The following is a 20,728-nucleotide window of genomic DNA, read 5'->3' as shown; positions in this document are numbered from 1 at the left end:
GATTTGCCTAGAGTCACAGAGGTGGTAAAACCAGAACTGGTATTTGAACTGAGATCGAGAATTCACTTTTTCACTGTATCACATTATCTTACTATCTTGCCATACTGCTGGAAATTGAAGTACATGGTTGAATTAAGAAGAAATTTCTCTTCATGGAAATGTTTGTTGATATTTCTTGTAAAGTATCTTGAATCCAGTGTTTTATTTGAATTGCCCTACCTCTTCAGAAACCCCCACCTTCCTGTAGCTTGTTTCCAGAATGAACATTATTGACAGCAATTTACAAATTAAAGAATATGAGTCTTCCTTGCAGTGAAATGTTGATGGTGCCTTTAGACTCTTGCAATTATAGCAGTCAAGTTAATTTCATTTGAAATGTAGAAACATAAACTCTGGAATGGGGAAGAGTTCTGATTGTCTTTTCTTATTCTTTGACCTAGCTTTACCTTCATTTTTTTTTTGGTAGTGTTTTAGGCATTTTAATTTCTTTTTTTGATAATGTGTTTTATTTTGCACTAGGAGAATCTTTTAGGCAATTAAGGACATGCCAGCTAATTTTTGTCTCTGATTCTTCTGTAATATTTAATCATCTCTGGTGGTAATGGTGGCAAGATTTATTTTTTCTATCTTCTGCTTCTCCACAGAAATATGAGCAAGAGTTATTCAAGCTGGCATTACCCTGTCTGAGTGCTGTGGCAGGAGCTTTGCCTCCTGACTACATGGAGTCAAACTATGTCAGTATGATGGAAAAGCAGTCTTCAATGGATTCTGAGGGAAACTTTAACCCACAGCCTGTTGATACCTCAAAGTATGGACTCTTTCTATTGCAGCAGCTTTTTATTGTAAATGATTTGTGAAGTCTGAATTTGAATAAGGTACTAAAGTGAACTTTCTGTAATGCCTGACCAAGTTTGTCAATAGTAATAGCCAAGGAATTAATAGGTGACATTTCCATAGAAATTTACCCTGAAATATTTGTCAATGATTATAATTACATGACTGCACAATTTATTTATCTTAGTTCTTCACATCTATTGCAGTTATTTATATGTGACAATCACTTTAATCACCACTGAATCTCACCAATGTTGATAGAAGCTTTTGTTTCACATTATAAACCACAGAAGAGTAATTAAGAGCAATGTCACTTAAGAATTCAGCTGCAGAAATGATAATATACAATTAGACATTTAAAAAATATCAATTATACATAAAAATACAGTGAAGGTTAAAGAAATAGCTAATGGTTAGGAGTAGCTTGACATAGATAAGGTTTCCCAGCTTATTAAATAGTTACAACAGAGTATTCTTGAAATCTCATCCATTTTTTCATAATTGTCTTTGATAGGATCCTAGTTTTCTATTTCCAATGAAAGCTATCTCTTCATGCCATATTGCATTATGTATCTAAGATCACTTTACAAGATGACTGTTAGCAAAATAGTCCCTGGGTCTATTTTCTAAAAATACCTAACTGTATTTCAGAGTTGTTCTATCAGGTTAATGAATTGGCCCTACCTCTCTGAGCCTCTATGACAAATTCAACCTGGATAGTTTGATGAAAATACAAGAAAACTTTTTACCTTATTTGCATGTTATTACTTTACTTTTTTATATTACTCTCAGGAAACAGACAATAGCCAAACAATTAGCACATCTACAAATTTTGTTTTTGTACTAGTTGATGAACTTGCAAATATTTCATCTAGGTAAGGGACACAGAATATTATCAAAACTTTCTTAGTACTATATTTAGTTATTTATCAATTAAGTTCTCAAAGTATTTATTGAATACTTAGAATATATCAGTCATTATATTATAGGCTTGGAATTTCCTAATGGCTACAATAATATATGCAATACAATTTTTGCATATGAAAAATTCTATAAATAGGCTTCATGTGGGTATTTAGGTATGGTCAAATTACTGTTTAATGTCTATAGCAGAGAAAACAATACATTATATTTGATTCTATTCATATTTATATTCCCAGAATTAATAGATTTAATGAATTATTATTTTTTAAACCTTTACCTCTTGTCTTAGAATTGCTATTAAGTATCAGTTCTAAGGTAAAAGAGTGTTAAGGAATCAAGTAACTTGCCCAGGGTCTCACACTAGCACATATCTGAAACCAACTTTGATCCTAAGACCTGTTGTCTCTAGGCCTGGCTCTCTATTCATTGAGCTGCCTAGCTGTCCCCTAATGAATTTTAAGTTATGACTATTAGTAAATAAAATATTGCCAATTGGTGGCATATTTTAATACTATATTTCAAATTTTGAAATATGTTGACTCAAAATTTCATAGGATTAATAACTGGGAAAGACTTTATATTTTATATCTTATGCCAGCTAAGCCAAACATTAAATATATTTAATATTTCTTTTAAAAATAATACGTTATTTAGTTATATAAATAATTTGGATTACAAAATAAAATATTTTTGAACCTACTGATTATATTTTTGTTAGTTAATATTGCTTGAATATTGGAGACCATTTGTAACTACAAGTACTAACACATGTATGCAAGAAAAGTAATTTAATGTCAAAGAAATGAAGAATCTTAGTAAATGAAAAATGTGGTGAAGTAAAGTTTTAGGAAACTTTAAAACTTCTTTCTCATGTGAAAGTTTTTCGGAAAAATATTCTTTAACTTAAAGAACATGATTTGTCGTGAAAGAATGTGTATTATAAAAGAGCAAAAGATTTCCCAAGTATGAGGAGATCAAATTCTGATTGAATGTATTTTCTTTTTTGTTTCAGACTGTTTCTTAAAATTGAATCTATTTAACATGTAACTTTATTGTGCAATAATATAGGAGGACACACAGCTTTGTGTTTTCTGTAGTCTTGCATTTTCTCTTTACCATTTCTAGTACACTAGCATTAAAAATTGAAATGTCTTTAAAATAATGAGACAGTATAAGGTTCTGTTGATGAAACCAATCTATAAGCCAGGAGAAACTGAGTTAAATTTCAATTTTGACTATACAACTTGGAGAAGTCACTTTTATTCTCAGTGTTTCAGGTAACTTGGAGGCTATAAGAGTAGTTGCTACTTGGTTCCTCACCTGGGATTGTTGAAGTTCTCTTGGTCAATAAAATTATAAGCCCTATCAATAAAATTATAAGCTCTATCTTGCAAAAAACAAACAATTAGATTAAGTAATTCCTATTAAAAAGATAAAGAGAATATTTTTGATACATTTAAAAGCCATAAGTCAAATATCAGTGTTATGATTTCTTAATTATTATAAACTGGTTCTTATTTTTTTCTTTCAGCATTACAATTCCTGAAAAGTTAGAATACTTCATTAACAAATATGCAGAACATACACATGACAAATGGTCAATGGAAAAGGTAAAAATCAAAATGTGACAGTATAATCAAGCACTGTTGTTTTCATTAGCTTGTCAGTGTTGCATTCATTAATAGTAAAAAACAAAGATTTTATTATTAAAAGTGTATTTGCTGGCTATTTTTTGAGGTACTGTGGTGTGGGAAGAGTGCTGAACTTGGTTTTGAAATAGGTATATTAAAATAATGAGTAAAAACTATAATTATAACAAAATAAGTTTATTTTAAGGTAAGGGAAGAAGGAATGGGAATAGTGATGATCTGATCTTAACCCAAGGTCAGAGGCTAAACCCCTCTAACTACTGATTTCACTACCTATAAGTTTACTTCCTATAACTATTCAAATTAACCCCTTAGTTAATATATTAAATTTTGGTAGCAGGAACAAGAGTCAAAGGATGGTCTCACAGCTTGAGTCTGGTAGGAGTCCTAGTAGAGGTGATAGAAGTAGCAGGACCACACAGGAACATGAAGGGAGTAATGGTTTAACTCACACAGTCCACCTGTAGAGTGTTAACCAATCTCTACCACTTCCTCAAAGATGAACTTGCTTGAAGGGAGATCACACAGTCCTAGTCCAAAGAGTAATTACACCAACTGCCCTGTCTCCTCCTGAGAAGAAACTGCCTGTGTCCTCTTCAGAGTTCTGGAATTCTTTTGTCTGCCCCGCCTTTGCTCTTGCTAAATCTCTTATAAGAGTTTTGAGAGAATAGGTTCATAGTCTTATCTTTTATGCTTGGTGTATGAATATGGCAAGCTACTTAACACACATCATCACAATAACAAACATTCATATATTCTTTAAAGGTTACCATTATATACATTTTCTGATTTAATTTCCCCAATGAACTTTTGACTTAGACACTATTACTCAACTTCAATGTACAGATGAGGAAACTGTGCCTTCAAGAGTTTGATTTGGCCAGTTGTTTAGAAGCTCAGATGAGATATTGTATATAGAGTTCTTAACTGTTTTTCATATTGGGCTGTAATGTTTGAAGTTTGAATATAGTTTTACTGAAGAATGGCCATTTAGATGCAATTTCTTGAATCTAATACTTAACAGTAGCTCTAATGGGATATGAATATGGATTATATTTGTGATTATATAGAATGAAATAAATCTTATGTAAATTTATAAAAAATATCTTAACAATATCCTCATGTTTTCAATACTTTGATTAAAACATAATGTGAAGATTCTTAGATTAATTTATACCCTATGCATGCAATTCATATTTTATAATAAGAAATAGAACTTTGAAACTTCCATTTTTCTATTAGTAGCCATTGCCTTGAAAAACAAAATCTCAATTTAATGTTCTGTCTCCCTCTCTAACTCCATATTTTTCCCATTGATATCAAATGGCACCCTGACAGTGCATCAAGAGAAAGACTGAATTTGTCAAATATCATGTTGTATTTATATTTCATTGATAAAATAATAGCCCAAGTTAAAGTAAGTATATTTCACTATCCACAGAGTTATTAGAGTTATAGGATTATTGGAAGATGTTAGGGTACATGTTTCCTTTCTCTATTATTTCTACAAGTATTAATGGCTGTTTAGGATCCATAAAGATGGTGTTATATTGGATTAGGGTTCTTTTGATATATTGGGTTAGAGTTCTATTATTATACTGGAATATATAAGATTCTGAGTGGTAGGATATAAAATAGAAGAGTTTTTACTTGGGTTTTTGTTAGGGAAGCACATTGTGCATAAAATGAAAAATTAAATGTTATGTATCTATAGAAGCAAAATAATAGACATGAGACTGCATATAAATGTTCTTGCTGAAGGTCTATAGAATGCTTAGGGGTCATAAGTCTTTTGTCCATTTACTTTTGCTAAGTTTAGATTCATTATTTTGAACACACTAATCTGGAAAGTTAAGATTACAATTTGTCTTTTGCAAATACCTTCTCTTGTTATTGTGCATGTTTAATCTATATAAGAGAAATGTTGAGGGAGAACATGTTTATGTATTAAAAGGATAATCATGCAAAAGAGAGATTACATTTTCTCCTTGTCCACAGAACAAGGAGAAATGGTTGAATAGGGATAGATATAGGGTTTAATGAATTTTAATGATTTAAAGAAAATATTCCTAAGAATTAGAACTGCTTCAAAGTAAGAGAATTTTTGGGAAGTAGTGAGTTTACTTTGACTGGAGATCAATAAGAAGCTTAGCAACCACCTGCCAGGAAGGTAGAAGAGATTCCTCTTCAAGTATGGGTTGCACTAGGTCCTGAGTTTCCTTTCTAGTTCTGAGATTCTGTGATTTATTCTTTTTTTCAGTTAGCAAATGGATGGATATATGGTGAAATATATTCAGACTCTTCTAAAGTTCAACCATTAATGAAACCATATAAACTTTTATCTGAAAAGGTGAGAATCATTATTCATAGTCATATTCTTATGGTGGTTCTTGTTTTAAACCAATGTTCAGACAAACCATACGGTCTTCCTGCTGCTAAGGCCAGTCCTCTATCTACTCATGTTTTTCTACTTGAAAATATAGTTTTAATTTTTTTATCCCAGATTAACCTTATTTTAAAATTTCACATGCCCATTTTTGTCATAATCTTTCTTATTTCATAACTATATTTTATTGAATATGTTCTTTGGCCTTCTATTTTAAGTTACTCTTCATTTGAGTATTCCTCTTCTCTCTATATATCTTCGTAACATTTTCCTATTCCATTTAAGCTCCTGTCTTACAACTATAATAGACAAATATCTTTAAAATATACTCATTATATTGAGCAATTCTTGGGAAAAAGGTAGACTTTAAAATCAATTTAAAAATAATTTGCATGTATTTATTTGTTCAGGAAAATTAAAATAGTATGTGAAAATAGCAAAAGTGATTCTAGTTTTAGTGAAATGATGGAAATCAGCCTCTGCTTATTTTGATGGTAAAATGGAAATTACACATTCATTTCCTGATGGATGCATCTCTGTTCTTTGTAGCTGTTAAGAGAAAAAAAATAAAGAAATTTTAAAATTATATCATTAGTTACATTATATATTATAAATTATATATTAGTTATATTTTTCAATCCAGACACCTGCCTACCAGAATACTACTTATTAGATGCCACTTACTAAAAACTTTGCTTTACTTGCCTATGAGAAACATTAGTCATATAACAAAAATGAGAATGTTTGTTTCAGAATAAAATTAATAAGATTGTTCAGTATTTCTACTTAGCGTATGATATTCTCATGTTTTCCTCTAGGAAAAAGAAATTTATCGCTGGCCAATCAAAGAGTCTTTAAAAACTATGCTTGCTTGGGGTTGGAGGATTGAAAGAACCAGAGAGGGAGACAGCATGGCCCTTTATACACGAACACGACGCATTTCCCAGACAAGCCAGGTAATTACCATAATGTCTCTGCACTTCACACTATTTAGAGAAAAACACATATAGTTTTAATTTTATCACTTGCATTGCATTCATTCAATAATCCCTGGTTAAGTATCTAATGCTGCATGTGCAAGATGGATTTGTGTGGATGTGTGCTGTGGATGTGAAGACAAAAAAAACCCCATCTCCTCTCAAGGAACTTAAATTTTAAGAAGGATCATTCATGAAGCCTATTTCTGACAATATACCCCCTCCCCAAGAAGTTTCATTGGCTTCTGAGTGGGTAAAATAAAAACTCCTTTGTAAGTAGCATTATCCCTAGAAGTTTACTCTGGGGAAGGGAAAACTTACAGAAGACCTGACAATGATCTTTAAGTTTTTGAAGTATCATCATGTAGAAAAGGCATTAAATTTGTTCTGCTTGAACTCAGGGTAGAAGCAGTGCATGAAGGTTATAAAAAGATCTATTAAAGTCTGGTTGTATTAGAAAAATTTCCTAATAATGAGAGCTGACTAAAAGTAAATGGGCTGACTCAGTAGATTGTGTGTTCCCCTTCAATGGAGGTCTCCAAGCAAAGGTTGGATGATTTATTTTTAGATTTATTTTAAGAGTCGGTCCTTTGTCACATATAGCTAAGACTGTTCTTTCCAACCCTTTCATTACAAGGGTCTACAATTTCTTTGTGATCTATGAAATATCATCTTACTTCTAAAAGCAACATAGGTAGTAATAGTTTATACAATATGAACTATTGATATCAGCTAGATTTAGCTAGTCAGTTTTGCCATTTTTTATCCTTGGATACAAGAGTTTTCTTTTCTTTTTTTTAAACCCATACCTTCTGTCTTGGAACCAATACAATGTATTGGTTCCTCCTGTCTCTGGACCTGTCTCTCAATCCACTGAGCTACTCAGATGCCCCTGCCCCCTTTTATAGAGTTTTCTTAATTACTAAGTTTGTTATTACTTTCACATTTTCTGAAAGTGCTTTCCTGAAAAACTTCCTCCCAGATACTCTTTGGAATAATCTATTGATTCTTTTGCACATCTGTCATTTAGGTTTCTATTGACACTGCCCATGGTTACAGTCCCCGAGCTATTGATATGAGCAATGTTACTCTGTCCAGAGATCTTCATGTAAGTATGCCAGCTGATTTTTATTTTTTTCTAATCTCATTTCTTTGTTCTTTGTTTTACAAATGTTTTTAAATAAATTGCCTTTCAAATCTATGGAGAGAGAAAGAGTTCATAACCTACCAAGAGATAGAGAGGTTCACAGGAGGTAAAATAGATAATTCAGATTTAATCAAGTTAAAAAAACTTGCACAAACAAAATCAGTGTAGTAAATATTAAAATAAAAAGATACTGGAGAAAACAGTTTACAATAAATTTCTCTGATAAAGATCTCATTTCTCAAATATGTAGGGGATGTAACAAAAAAATAAGAGTCATTACCCAACTTATAAATCATCAAAGACATGAACAGACTATATTAAGAGGAAACTAAATGATCAATATCACATGAAAAAATGCTTTAAATTGCCAAAAATTAGAGAAATTCAAATTAAAACATTTTTGAGATATCACCTCATGTCCTTCAGATGGACAAAGATGACAAAAAAGGAAAATCAGAAATGATTGAGGGCATATGGAAAATAAGTACACTAACAAACTGTTGGTAGAATTGCCTTCTTCTTTCATTACATAGTGAATGTCGAATAATGTATTGCATGATAGCATGTGGACAACCTGTATCATTTTACCTGTCATCCCAGGGAAGTGTATGAAGGAGAAACAGAACATGGATCACAAAATGTTAGAAAACTTATTAAAATTGAATCTACGTGTACTTTAGAAAAAATATTTTTAAAAAAGACTTCTAGGAACTGATACAAAATGGAGTAGAAATAGGAAAACAATGTATATAGTAACCCCAATGTTGTAAAGATAACCAACTGTGCATAATTTAGTAATTATTATTAATACAATGATCCACCACATTTCCAAAGGGCTCATGATGAAAAAATGTTATTGACCTTCAAAATAGAGAACTAATGGACTTAGAACACAGACTGAAACGTATTTTTTGTATTTTAAAACGTTTTTCTTGATTCATTTTTCAAAATATATCTAATGTGGAAATATTTTGCATGATTTTATATAGATGATGGGTGCCATATTTCTTGCATTCTCAATGTAGGGAAGGGAGGGAAAGAATGTAGAATTGAAAATAAAAATAAGATTAAAAAATTAAAAAGTATTTTAATTTGGATCACTTTTGAGATGATAAATGTCATATGAAAATACCTTAATTTTAGTGAAGTCATTTTACTTTTCTTAGGAATTTTATTATTATAAAACCTTAGAATTTGGTGTTTCAATAATTACATAGCATTGTGAGAAGAAAAATAACATAATTAGATCATACTCTAGCTAATATAAATACATGTACATACGCATGTGTTTGTGTATGTCCATAAACATATAGATGACATTATCTAATTTTGTAAACATTAAATGACCTTTAAAATTTTTCTTCCTTACCCTTCAATCTGTCTACTCGGTAATGCTTTCCAAGGCCATCTTTCTTGCACTGTCTCCTTTTTTTCTTAGTCTTTACTCCTTAAAGAAACAATTCAATTCTACAGGATTTTCCTCTGTCAAATTCCTTATTCTTCTACCTTATCTCTACCTTATCAATAATCATGTTTTATATTACCCCCACCATAAGTCTCCTTTATTTCTTTTCACATTCCACTGAACAGAGCTGGAGGGAATCATGTAACCATACTGGATATATCCAATACAAATTGAAGTCAACTAATTTGAACCAAGCCTTCAATTGAGCAAGGAGAATTTATTACTCTCTAATTGGTTCTTTATTCCAATAACCACAACTACAATTCCAGGCTTTATTTCCTCATCTAAAGCTTCTTATTCCAATGCCATCTCCCCTCTATTCAGCTCTCTAATGAGAGGACCTAGCTCTCACATTACTGAAACCACCTAGGCCATTAGCTTCATTTCCCCCTTTTTTACCTCTCAATCATGACATAATTTCCCGCTCTGCTCTCTTCTTTTACTCGTCTCTAACAAAGAGATGGCATTTATAAAGGCCTAAAATGTCAAAGCCAAAACAAAATCCCTTACATATACACATGTGATTCAGTCTCCCTCCCATCATATCCAGTAGATTGCATTCACTTTCACCCCTTCTCTCTTCACTTTAATATCAACTACAGGCATATTCAAATTTTCTCTAACCTTAAAAAACCATTAGTAGATCTTATCATCCCAATTAGCTCCATTATCTATCCTCATATCTTTCTTTCTCAGCTAAATTTGAAAAGAAATAGTAACAGCAACAAAAAAAAAAACTATCTACATTATTAGTTTCCATTTTTCTTAATCTTTTCTAAATCTGCAGTGTAGTTTCTCAGCTTCATAATTCATTTAGTTTTACCATCTCCAAATTAACAATGATCTCTTAATTGCTAAATCTAATGACTCTTCTCAGTCATCTTCCCTCTTAACCTCACTGGCAGCTTTTATTATTTTTTTATTTTCTCCTCTCTAGTTTTCTATAATACTGCGCTCTCTTGGTTCACCTAAATTTTTGTCTGACTATTCCTTTTTTAATTCTCTGAATCATCATCAATGGCATGCTTATTATTTTTTTTATCCTAAAGATCAGTCTGGGGCCCTCTGCTCTCTATTCTATATATGTTCTCATTTGATGATCTCAACTCACATAAGTTCAATTATCACCTCTATTCAGATGACTACCAGATTTATATATCAATCCCTGAAGTCCACCCATCTTCCATACTTCCCTTTGATTATCAAGGACACCACTATTTTCCAAATTTTCTGGGTTCTCAACCTCAATGTCTTCTTTAATTTATTATTCACATTTGATATATCCAATCAGTTGCTAAATCTTGTCCTCTTCTTGTCCCTCACAATTACTAATGTCTTGGCTCTCCATGCCTCAAGTCTCTTCCTACTCTTTTATAACTACTTAGCCACCTCCAAAGTGATTTCCCTAAAATCCAGGACAGACCATGTCACACTGTATCCCCTAAACCTCCCATAATAAACTTCACTGACTCCTTACTACTTCCAGGAGCAAACATAAACTCTTTTCTTTGACATCTATGTTTTTCACAACTTGATCTCTTCCATTTTAAATTTCTTACACATTATTACTTTCCATGCACTCTATTGTTACTCTATTAATAGTCTAGTCACTTTTCTACATCCAAGATATTTCCATCTTCCTTATGGTTTGATCTTACTCCTTGGCTCCACCTCTTTAAATCTCTGGTTTCCTTCAAAAATTAATTGAAACATCTCTTTTTTACCTTAGGCCTTTCCTGGTGCTATTATTGTATTAGTGTCTTCTCCTCCAAGGTGACCTTATATATTGTGAATTTACTGTATATTTACATGATATAGTTCCTTTAGATGATATATTTTTTTCATTTTTGTCTTTATAAGCCATAGCACATAAAGGTTGTTTAATAAATGTTTGCTTACATACTTGATAGATCTTCCTGTGTCTTAACTGGGAAAATGATGTCAAGTTTTAAGTACCATAAATTAAAATTACTCTATAAAGTAAAATTTTAATATGATCTTTTTAAAATTTTTTGGATAGCAAATGTTATTCTTTCTACAGATGTTATAATTGCCCCTATATGATGCAATAAACCAGTCAAATTCCTTTGTTTCTTTAAGGCTATGGCAGAAATGATGGCTGAAAATTATCATAACATATGGGCAAAGAAAAAGAAACTGGAACTGGAGGCCAAAGGTAATATTATTTTTGCTAAAAAATAACTCTTTCTGCTGAAAAGTCAATGTAAGTCTTGAGTAGAACAAGGAATCAATAAAAGAACCCTAACTGATTGTATACCTTTTGCTAACCACAATTCAAAGTTAATGGTTCAAATATATTCTTAACTGATCCTTGAGAGGAATTTTGTACCTTGATACTAGTAGGAAGAGATGGCTAGGTATCTTGTGGATAGAGTGTTGGGCTTGGGTCAGGACCACCTGAGTTCAAATCCTGTCTCACACTCTAAGGCAAGTTACTTAACCTATGTTTGCCCTAATTCTCTGGAGAAGGAAATGGAAAAGCATTTAAGTATTTTTGCTAAAAAAAAAAACCATGGACAGCGTTGTTGTACTATGGTCCAGAGTATCCTGAAGAGTCAGACTAAATTTCTGAGCAACTGCTTTAAAACTTTTTCTTATCACAAGGTCTTTTAATATGAATGAATTTTTGGAACCATGACTGAAATATCTTGGACAACGAGAAACTAATTCCTAGTAATTGTCATGTTTGGAGAGACATGTGTCTTGTGTGTCCATAGCTGCTTGGGTATATGCCCTGCACTTTACCAATTCAGCTGGTATTTTCCATATTCAATTTTTCCCCTGACTCCCCAATATTTAAAATCTTGATTCCAATGTCACGATTCTATACCATTACCCTTGGTCAAGTTTCCTTGCCCTTTCTTTCCCTATCCCACCTATTCCCTTCTCTTCGGTCTCCTATCTTCGTCTTCCCTTGAAATGTGTTGATTGATACAATCTAGGTATTTATTACTCTCTACCAAGAAGTTTTACTGATTTGAGCTTTCAGTGCCTAGATATATATAGGGGCCGTATTTGTGGATGATTAGGAAAAACTGAATTACTATTTCACAAGGAAGGACATAGTAATAGGGAGAACAAAGAAGAATTAGGTGATAAAAATGGATCTCAGCCCTTTTAAAGGATCATTGCCTTTCAAATTATGTTAAGTATTAGTATACATTTGTGTGAATGTCTGGGAATATGTGTTTATATATGACTGTGATGAAATTATTATTATTATTAATGACATCAAGAAAAACTGTCAGCACTGATATTGCTTATAGATCCAAGAAAACTAACAAAAAAGAAAGGAAATATTTCATGCTTTAATTTGCTACCTAAAGATGGTTCTCAATATAGTAATTTCTGAGAAATGTTTCATTTCAGCTACTAAAGTTCTACCATGACATTTCATTGTGGTGCATTAGTGAATCTGGGTTCTTGAATTCTGTGCTAATGGAGTGTAAGTTCTGGCAGGTTCTAAGAAAGAGAATGCTTTAGTATGCTTCTTGTCCTAGAACCAACCTAAGTTCAGAGGCCCTTTACCAGGTTTACCACAGGATTTGTATGGCCATATGCAAATTTCAGATTCTCTTTAATTAGTCTAATCATAAATGACTTACATTAATGGAAGGAGTGTTCACGCCAACAAAACTACAGATCCTCCAAGTATGCATGTCTTTGAATATACATTAATTATTATCCATATCATTTGTGTGCCCAATAATTATATTAAACACTGTGTATGCTCAGTCTGTTGCTCTTATAACATGGTAGTCTGATCATAACTGAATTGAGAGACCCAGTGTATATTTGGGTCATCAAGTAAAAAAGGGTACTTTAAACATTATTTCAATCAGTGGATTAATAAAAAAAATTACTAAATGCCTCCTATGTGCCTTGTAATGTACTAAGTGCTAAGGATATAAAAAGATAAAGACCTCAAGGAGCTTGCAGTTTTATGGAAGAGGCAACATGAAAATAAATATATTCAGAGCAAACTATTCATAGAATAAATAGGAAATAATTAACAGGGGGAAGGCACACGAGGACTTGAGTTGAAATCTAGCCTCAGACACTTCCTGGCTGTGGAAGTCTGGCAAAGTAATTTTATTGCATTATTACTCTTCTGCCTTGGAAACAATATTAAGACTTGATTTTAAGACAAGAGGTAAGGATTTAAAAACAAACAAAATAAAAAGTCAGTCATTACTGATTCATCATTGCTTATTTAAATAGTCTCAGGTACATTAGAATCCAGATATATCAGCTTTGCTCTTCGTGTTTAAATTAAACAACAAATAAATAAAACTTAGACATTAAATCATCTGTCATAGCATAGGATCATAGATCTAGAACGTGATGAATCTAAGACATAAGTAATAGGGCCTCCTGTGATAAGATTCAGTGAAATTCTAGTTCTGGACATCTATCAACCTTCTTAATGGAAAGAATACCAATAAAAAATAATTATCATATTTGACTTTTTATTTACAGCATATTTGAATTGTCTAGAAAATGAGAAAACTTTTCAATTAAAATACTAGCTATTTGCTTTGCCTCCTCTTCTGAAAATTCTTTAATAGAGACCTTTATGATAATCCCTTAGTTGTCAGATTTTATCTGCTAGGATTCTATTTAACCATCTTCTGCATTGTAAATTAAGTTGATGAATTAAGATATTTGTTTAGTTTATGCATTGATTGAATATTTTGTTCTATATCTTCTTAGAAGACAGAGGCATAGCTGTTAGATAAGATTCAGAACTATAAATATATTTTCAGTAAAACCCCACAACAAATTACATTATTACACTCTGATTTTTATTTTACTGTAACTCAAGCCTAGTCCCCAAATTATGGTGATATATATGTTATTTCTCTGTTTAAGGTAAAAAATCTATTATTCACTGATGCAAGAGCTAGGATAGGATGGTATAGTTTATAGTGTATATCAATTTATAATATATTTGGTGATCCCTTAGCATTTTTGTTTGGTATATTGCAACACATCTCCCCCCCTTAAATTGTGTGATAATACTGCCACCTAATGGCCATGGAGACTTATTACAGCAACTCCATTTCTACAGATTTCATTATCTGTAAATCAAATATTGTACTCCAATAGGAAGTATATGTTTTACCTTGTACTATTTTAGATTGGGAAAATGATAACATTTAAAATTATCCTAAGAATATATAGCTGAATCAAATTAGATGTAGTGCACTTCTGTTTTATGAGTCTTGTTATGTTCAAGATAATTTTTTTTTAAATGTTCAATTTTTATAAATGTTATTTCAGGAATTTTCTTATGATGTCTGTCCCCACAGCTACTATTCCATTTGGATTTGGTCTTCTCTCAAGAATGCCATCATCCTTAAGAAAGTACAAGGGCACTAGACTTAATGGAGATTTTAGGAGGCCAATTTTGATGAATATACATTCTTTATCAGTCTTATATAAATAAATGTATAGTATAGTGAAAGGGGTGTTGAATTTGATATCAGGGGATTATTTGATGTCAACCCCTTCTTGAAAATTATACAGAAATGTTTAAATTGGTATTATTTAAAAGATGAACCCATTGAAGGTTTTTCACATGATTTATTAAGTGGTACTATACTCTGTGGTATAAAATAATTAAATGGAAGGGGAATTATATATTGAGAGTATTACACCAGGAGGCTTTGGAGCAATCCAGACATCTGACAAAAAGTATATTGGTTAAGCATTGGTATTAGCTTTTAGTATTGAAAAGGAAGAGATGTATACAATAAATATTTCTGAGAAAGAAGTGACAGAATTTTAATAGATTATGTAAAGTATATGCTTACTTTTAAGGACTTTTAAGGACCATGAGAAAGAAGTAGAACCGATTAAGAAGATAGAAGAAAGGTTGGAGAGGAAGGAGGCCAACCAAAATAGTGTAGTTTCAGAGAAATGAAAATAAACGTTTAAGATGTCAGTTATGTTTAATGAAGCAGAGAGGTTCAGAATTTAAAAAAACTGGAAAGCCCTTTGAATTTGTCAATAAGACAATTTCAAAAGGCTCAGACTTAGAAATTGTTTTTAAACTACATCTTGTAACCAACAAAATTAAGATGGTCTATTATTACCATGGTCAAAGAATTTTAATTGTAATTGAAAATAAAAGTTGAATGTATTTTTGCCAAATATTGTACTAAGTGCTAAGGATCTAAAGACAAAAAAAAAATCCTTCCCCTTAAGAAGTTCACAGATTAATGGAAGAGCCAGTCCAATTCCCTTATTTTATAAAGGAGGAATATGAAAAGAGGCAAAATTCTCAAAATTCTATTCCATGGCCACATTACAAATGAAGATATCCTCTATGCCTAAGAATTTGCTACTTTTTAGTCGGTTAATTAATACGCATTTACTAAGTTATTGTGGCTTGAACTTTGTCCAGGCAGATGAACAATGAAGTGCTAAAATATTCCTTGCCCTTAGGGACCTTATATTCTATCTGGGGAGGCTACAGGTACATAAAAAAACATGAATATATAATAAATACTGCACAAATTTAAAAATGGGAGGAGGAGACTAGCAAATGGGGAAAGAAAAGTTCCATCATTTTTACTATTAAGTAGCATTTTATTTTAAAACATTTACCTTCCATCTTGGAATCAATACTGTATATTGGTTCCAAGGCAGAAGAGTGGTAAGGGCTAGGCACTGGGGGTCAAGTGACTTGCCCAGGGTCACACAACTGGGAAGTATCTGAGGTCAGATTTGAACCTACAACCTCCAGTCTCTAGGCCTGGCTCTCAATCCACTGAGCTATGCAGCTGCCCCTTATTAAGTAGCATTTTGAAGAAAACAATGGAATTAATTACTATGATGTGTTCTTTTTTTTTTTTTTAATATTCTAGTAGGAGGTGGCAACCATCCCCTTCTGGTACCATATGATACTTTGACAGCCAAAGAAAAAGCCAAGGATAGAGAGAAAGCACAGGACATTCTTAAGTTTTTACAGATAAATGGCTATGCAGTATCCAGGTAAAAATAATAATTTATCCATTAGAAGATATCTTTGGCAACAAATATTTAAACATCTGAGCTTGCTAAGCAAGCTTCTTGGTTACCTGCTAATTGTTACCTTGGTATAGTATTTGCATATTCAAAAAAGAATACACTAATAAAGTTTTTTGTTTGTTTTTTAATGAAGACACCAAAAATACTAATTCTACTTATGTAAAATACTCATGTGTTTCACTTAATTCTACAATTCTTATCCACAATTACTATCAAGTTTCAATGAATATATACTTCTGTTCTAAAATCAGTGGATTTTAGTATTAAATCAGAAGTATATATTCATTAGATATTATATCTAGCTCTTATCTTGAACTGCATTTCATAAACAATAATATTTGAGAACTAGTTGTCCTAAGAAATATTCTTTAGTAAAATTTAGTAAAAATTCTTTAGTAAAATTCATTTGACCTTGTAAAATCTTAGTCATCTTGTATTGTCTTTTTAAGGGGATTCAAGGACTTGGAATTGGACACACCTTCAATTGAGAAACGCTTTGCCTATAGTTTCCTTCAACAACTTATCAGATATGTGGATGAAGCTCATCAATATATTCTGGAGTTTGGTATGATGCCATGGTCCTTTTACTAACAAATTCCTTTTTTTGCACACTTAAGAATAAGATAATTAATTCCAGCATACCAGGGAAGAAAAAAGATCATATGACAGTATTTGATGCTTCCCTTTGCATTAATTAAAGCATTGACTATTAGTTTATACTAATCTATTTAGAATTCTTTGGGGCATTAGTATATTATGTAATTTTTAGAGATGGTTAAATTTTAGGTGAGCACATCTTCTTTTGATCAAAATGTATTTAGTGGTTTTAATTACAAAAATTAACTTTTTGAAACCTCATAAAAAAGAAAGAACCAGTTAGATAATGTAGTATAGGGGAAAGAAAAAGGTCAAAAGTTGGTTAAAGGCTTAAATTGCATTTTCATTGTATGATCATGGGCAAGTCAATTATCTTTTATTGGGGCCGGTGTTTTCGTCCTTGAAATGGAAATGATAATACAGTGTTTACTTCATAGTGTTTTAATGATCAAATTAGCTGATACAAAATAGAAAAGTTTATAAACTATAAAACATTGTTGTTTTAAAAAAATTACTGAAATATACAAATGAATCTGTGATTGTATAAGTTTGGGAGTGATTCAAAATTGTGCATACCACAGCCTAGCCATCAGTGCCTATCAAATGCTTATGTTGTCCATGTCATCACAAAAGTTTACCATTGGAGGTAAAACCAATATACAAGAGAGTTTTTTTTTCTCTTTATCCTGTGTAAGGATAATTTAGGCTTGTGATCTAATTTAAATTTGATTTTTGGTTGCCAGGGGATATCCCAAATAAAATACCCAAGTCAGTTTGGAAGCATGTGGTGGTTTAATCAATATATAGGGAAGAAATCAAGGAGAAGAGAGAGGGAAGAGGTATAAGATTTCTCCCGCCTGGCCTGTGCCAGGCGAGACATGAGGTGCTTAAAGATTAGAGGCTCCTCTAAGAGGATAGTGTTTGGAAGGTAAAGGAGATAAAAATCAGCCTAAATAAACTCTGAGAGATCTCAGAGAAAAGCCTCACCGAACTAGGTTACTAGGCTTCCTCCAGTATGGTATCAAGGAAAACTCATCACTAAACCTGGACAATAGCAGCCACCACACCAAGATGCCAACACGCTCAGCAAGCTGCCTCCAGCCACCTCTCTGCTGTCAAAGAGGCCCCAGAAAGGAAATGACGTGAAATATATAGATGGTTTTACATCACTTTCCTGCGTCTCACATGTACCAATGCTATCTTAGGTTTGACTTAGGACAGCCCAGGGGTCTGTCAGTTGTTTATGATTTGTCATTTGCTAACACATGTCTGTCATAGGCCAACCTCCTAAATACTTAATCCTTAAGTATGGGTGTAGACATTCCTGATTTTGTTAGACTAAGGAGGGTGGAGTAATCTAAAGTTCACACCTGACAGTATGAAGATACCAGTAACTCTCTAGTCTTCTACCTATGATGACTTATTCTTATTACCTGGCCAATACATCTCTTTATATCATGCAATTCCTTAACAACTTCTTTTATACTTGTTCTGTTTTGGAGTTCTTCATTCCTTTTCTGTTATAATCTGCTTATCCCTATTGATGTTCATCTGCTATTCATTTTTATTTCTTCAAAAGCAATTCTGTTTTGTGTTTCTTGGCTATATTTCTCTACTTTAGTAGAGTATTATTATTGAAAAGGATGAGCCTTTGATTTTCTTTTTATTCATACGATTCATTCCAAATTTTTTTTATTAGCATGGTCATTGCTTTTATGGCACAGTAGTATTCCAGCACAATCATATACCACTTTTTTTAGATATTCCTCAGTTGATCAGCATCCCCCTCAATATCTTGTTCTTTGCCATCACAAATAGAGGTGCTATAAATATTTTGGAACATACAGGTTCTTTTTCTTTTTTCTGATCTCCTTGGGATGTAGGCCCAACAGTGATATTTTTTATAACCCTGTGTGTATAACCTCAAATTGTTCTCTGAAATTATTAAATCAGTTCACAGCTCCACTAACATCATATTAATGTTCCCATTTTTCTGTATCCCCTCCAAAATTTGTCATTTTACCCTTTTATCACTTTAGCCAATATGACATTGATGAGCCTTTAACTTCTTGAGAAGCTTAGGGACAATAAATTAGCTTTGACATTTCCCCAAAGCAATTCAGCCAGCCCTCTTTCTTGCTCCTGTTCATCATTGTCTCTTTGTTCTGTCTGTCCCAGATACTTATATATAAGCTTTATATATCCAACCAAATATATGTTGAAATCTAATCAATAGATCTTTATTCTTTTTATCTTTTCTGTGCTGACAGACAGGTGAAATAATTGTATATAACTAAAATAATTGTTTCTAGATAGATACCTGATAGTAATGGGATTTTAGTAGGTCAAGAAATGATTGTTTAGGACCAGTATCAGAAGGACACAGGGTTTGGGAAGGCCAAGAATAAGCTTACAGGATACCAAATGCTATTAAACAGGACTTATTTAAGATAAGGGAAGGAAGGGAAGGGAATTGGGATGATCTATCTAAAGAATATAAATATACCTCCCACCAATTTAGTTGGTAGCTTCAGAGAGATGGCATCTACACTGTCAGTTGCCTCTCTACCTAAGATTCCCAGTTCCTATAATAAAATATACTTCACTAACCCAAATCCCTCTTTAGATGGTGATAGAGATAGAAAGATTGGAAGGTAAGCAGGAACCGGGCTCAAAGGGAAGGTCTCACTGACAGATGGCTTTAGGTGTCCCAAGCAGCTCTGTAGGAATATCTCTGTCAGCATCAACAAGATACACAGGAACAAGGAGTTTGTAAGATGGATTAAAAGCCAGAGGAGAGAGAACAGCTAGTTCACCAGGTCCACCCTAGGAGACTAGACAAACTCAACCTCCCGCTTAACTCTCTGTTAAAAGAAAAAACAATCCTGTCACTCCTCCAGAATTCTGGAATCTCCCTGTTTCTTCCTTTGCAGCATCCCCTCCTGCTCATTTCCTTATAACACAGGTAAGATTCTTTTGAGTGATTACAGATCTCTTCCAAATTTTTCAGTATGTTCTGGGGCTTGATGAAGTCAGCACAATGCATCCACAAACTAGGCCTACATTTGATTTCTTTATTTGACAGAGATTCTTTGATGAATCTCCTTCATCACAATGCTAAAAGTCTTTTTAACAAGCTTACATCTCCCTCTTTTATGATTCTCCTAATAATTTTTTTTTATCAGAAGGCCTTTGAAGAGGATTTTTATTGTTATATTTTTCCAAGGAATCATAATCATTTTGATGTATTTATGGGATACACCTTGTCATAAAATTCTTTATTCTACTGAATACTGAAGTTACTTTTTCATGAACAAAACATGAACATCATCAGATCTTATATTTTATATTCCAGTTCATTTTTAATTGAATTAGTAAAGATATAATATCACATAGGAAAGCCTTCTTGTTCCCTAGTAATATTCTCATCAAGAATATCCTCAATTTTTCTACAAATGTATAAATCATATAAATAGGGGGCAACTGGGTGGCTCAGTGGATTGAAGAGTCAGGCCTAGAGATGGGAGGTAGGTCCTAGGTTCAAATCTGGCCTCAGACACTTCCCAGCTGTGTGACCCTGGGCAAGTCACTTGACCCCCATTGCCTAGCCCTTACCACTCTTCTTCCTTGGAACCAATACACGGTATTGATTCCAAGAAGGAAGTCAAAGGTTTAAAAAAAATAAATCATATA

At 32.5% G+C, this 20,728-nt stretch overlaps 1 protein-coding gene across 2 annotated transcripts in view; it reads left to right on the top strand.

The window, feature by feature from the left end:
• RYR2 (ryanodine receptor 2) overlaps positions 1 to 20,728 on the top strand; it is a 760,518-nt gene that overhangs the window by 540,276 nt on the left and 199,514 nt on the right. For both annotated transcript variants that reach the window (XM_056816085.1, XM_056816086.1), the window contains 8 exons: positions 645 to 808; positions 3,290 to 3,368; positions 5,668 to 5,757; positions 6,612 to 6,749; positions 7,801 to 7,878; positions 11,483 to 11,558; positions 16,276 to 16,402; positions 16,888 to 17,003. In XM_056816085.1, coding sequence (XP_056672063.1) covers positions 645 to 808; positions 3,290 to 3,368; positions 5,668 to 5,757; positions 6,612 to 6,749; positions 7,801 to 7,878; positions 11,483 to 11,558; positions 16,276 to 16,402; positions 16,888 to 17,003 — 868 coding nt within the window. The remainder of the gene's footprint in view (positions 1 to 644; positions 809 to 3,289; positions 3,369 to 5,667; positions 5,758 to 6,611; positions 6,750 to 7,800; positions 7,879 to 11,482; positions 11,559 to 16,275; positions 16,403 to 16,887; positions 17,004 to 20,728) is intronic.

This window comes from Monodelphis domestica, chromosome 2, assembly GCF_027887165.1.
Source record: "Monodelphis domestica isolate mMonDom1 chromosome 2, mMonDom1.pri, whole genome shotgun sequence".
NCBI classification, from domain to species: Eukaryota; Metazoa; Chordata; class Mammalia; order Didelphimorphia; family Didelphidae; genus Monodelphis; species Monodelphis domestica.
This window is presented reverse-complemented; position numbering and strand designations above follow the sequence as displayed.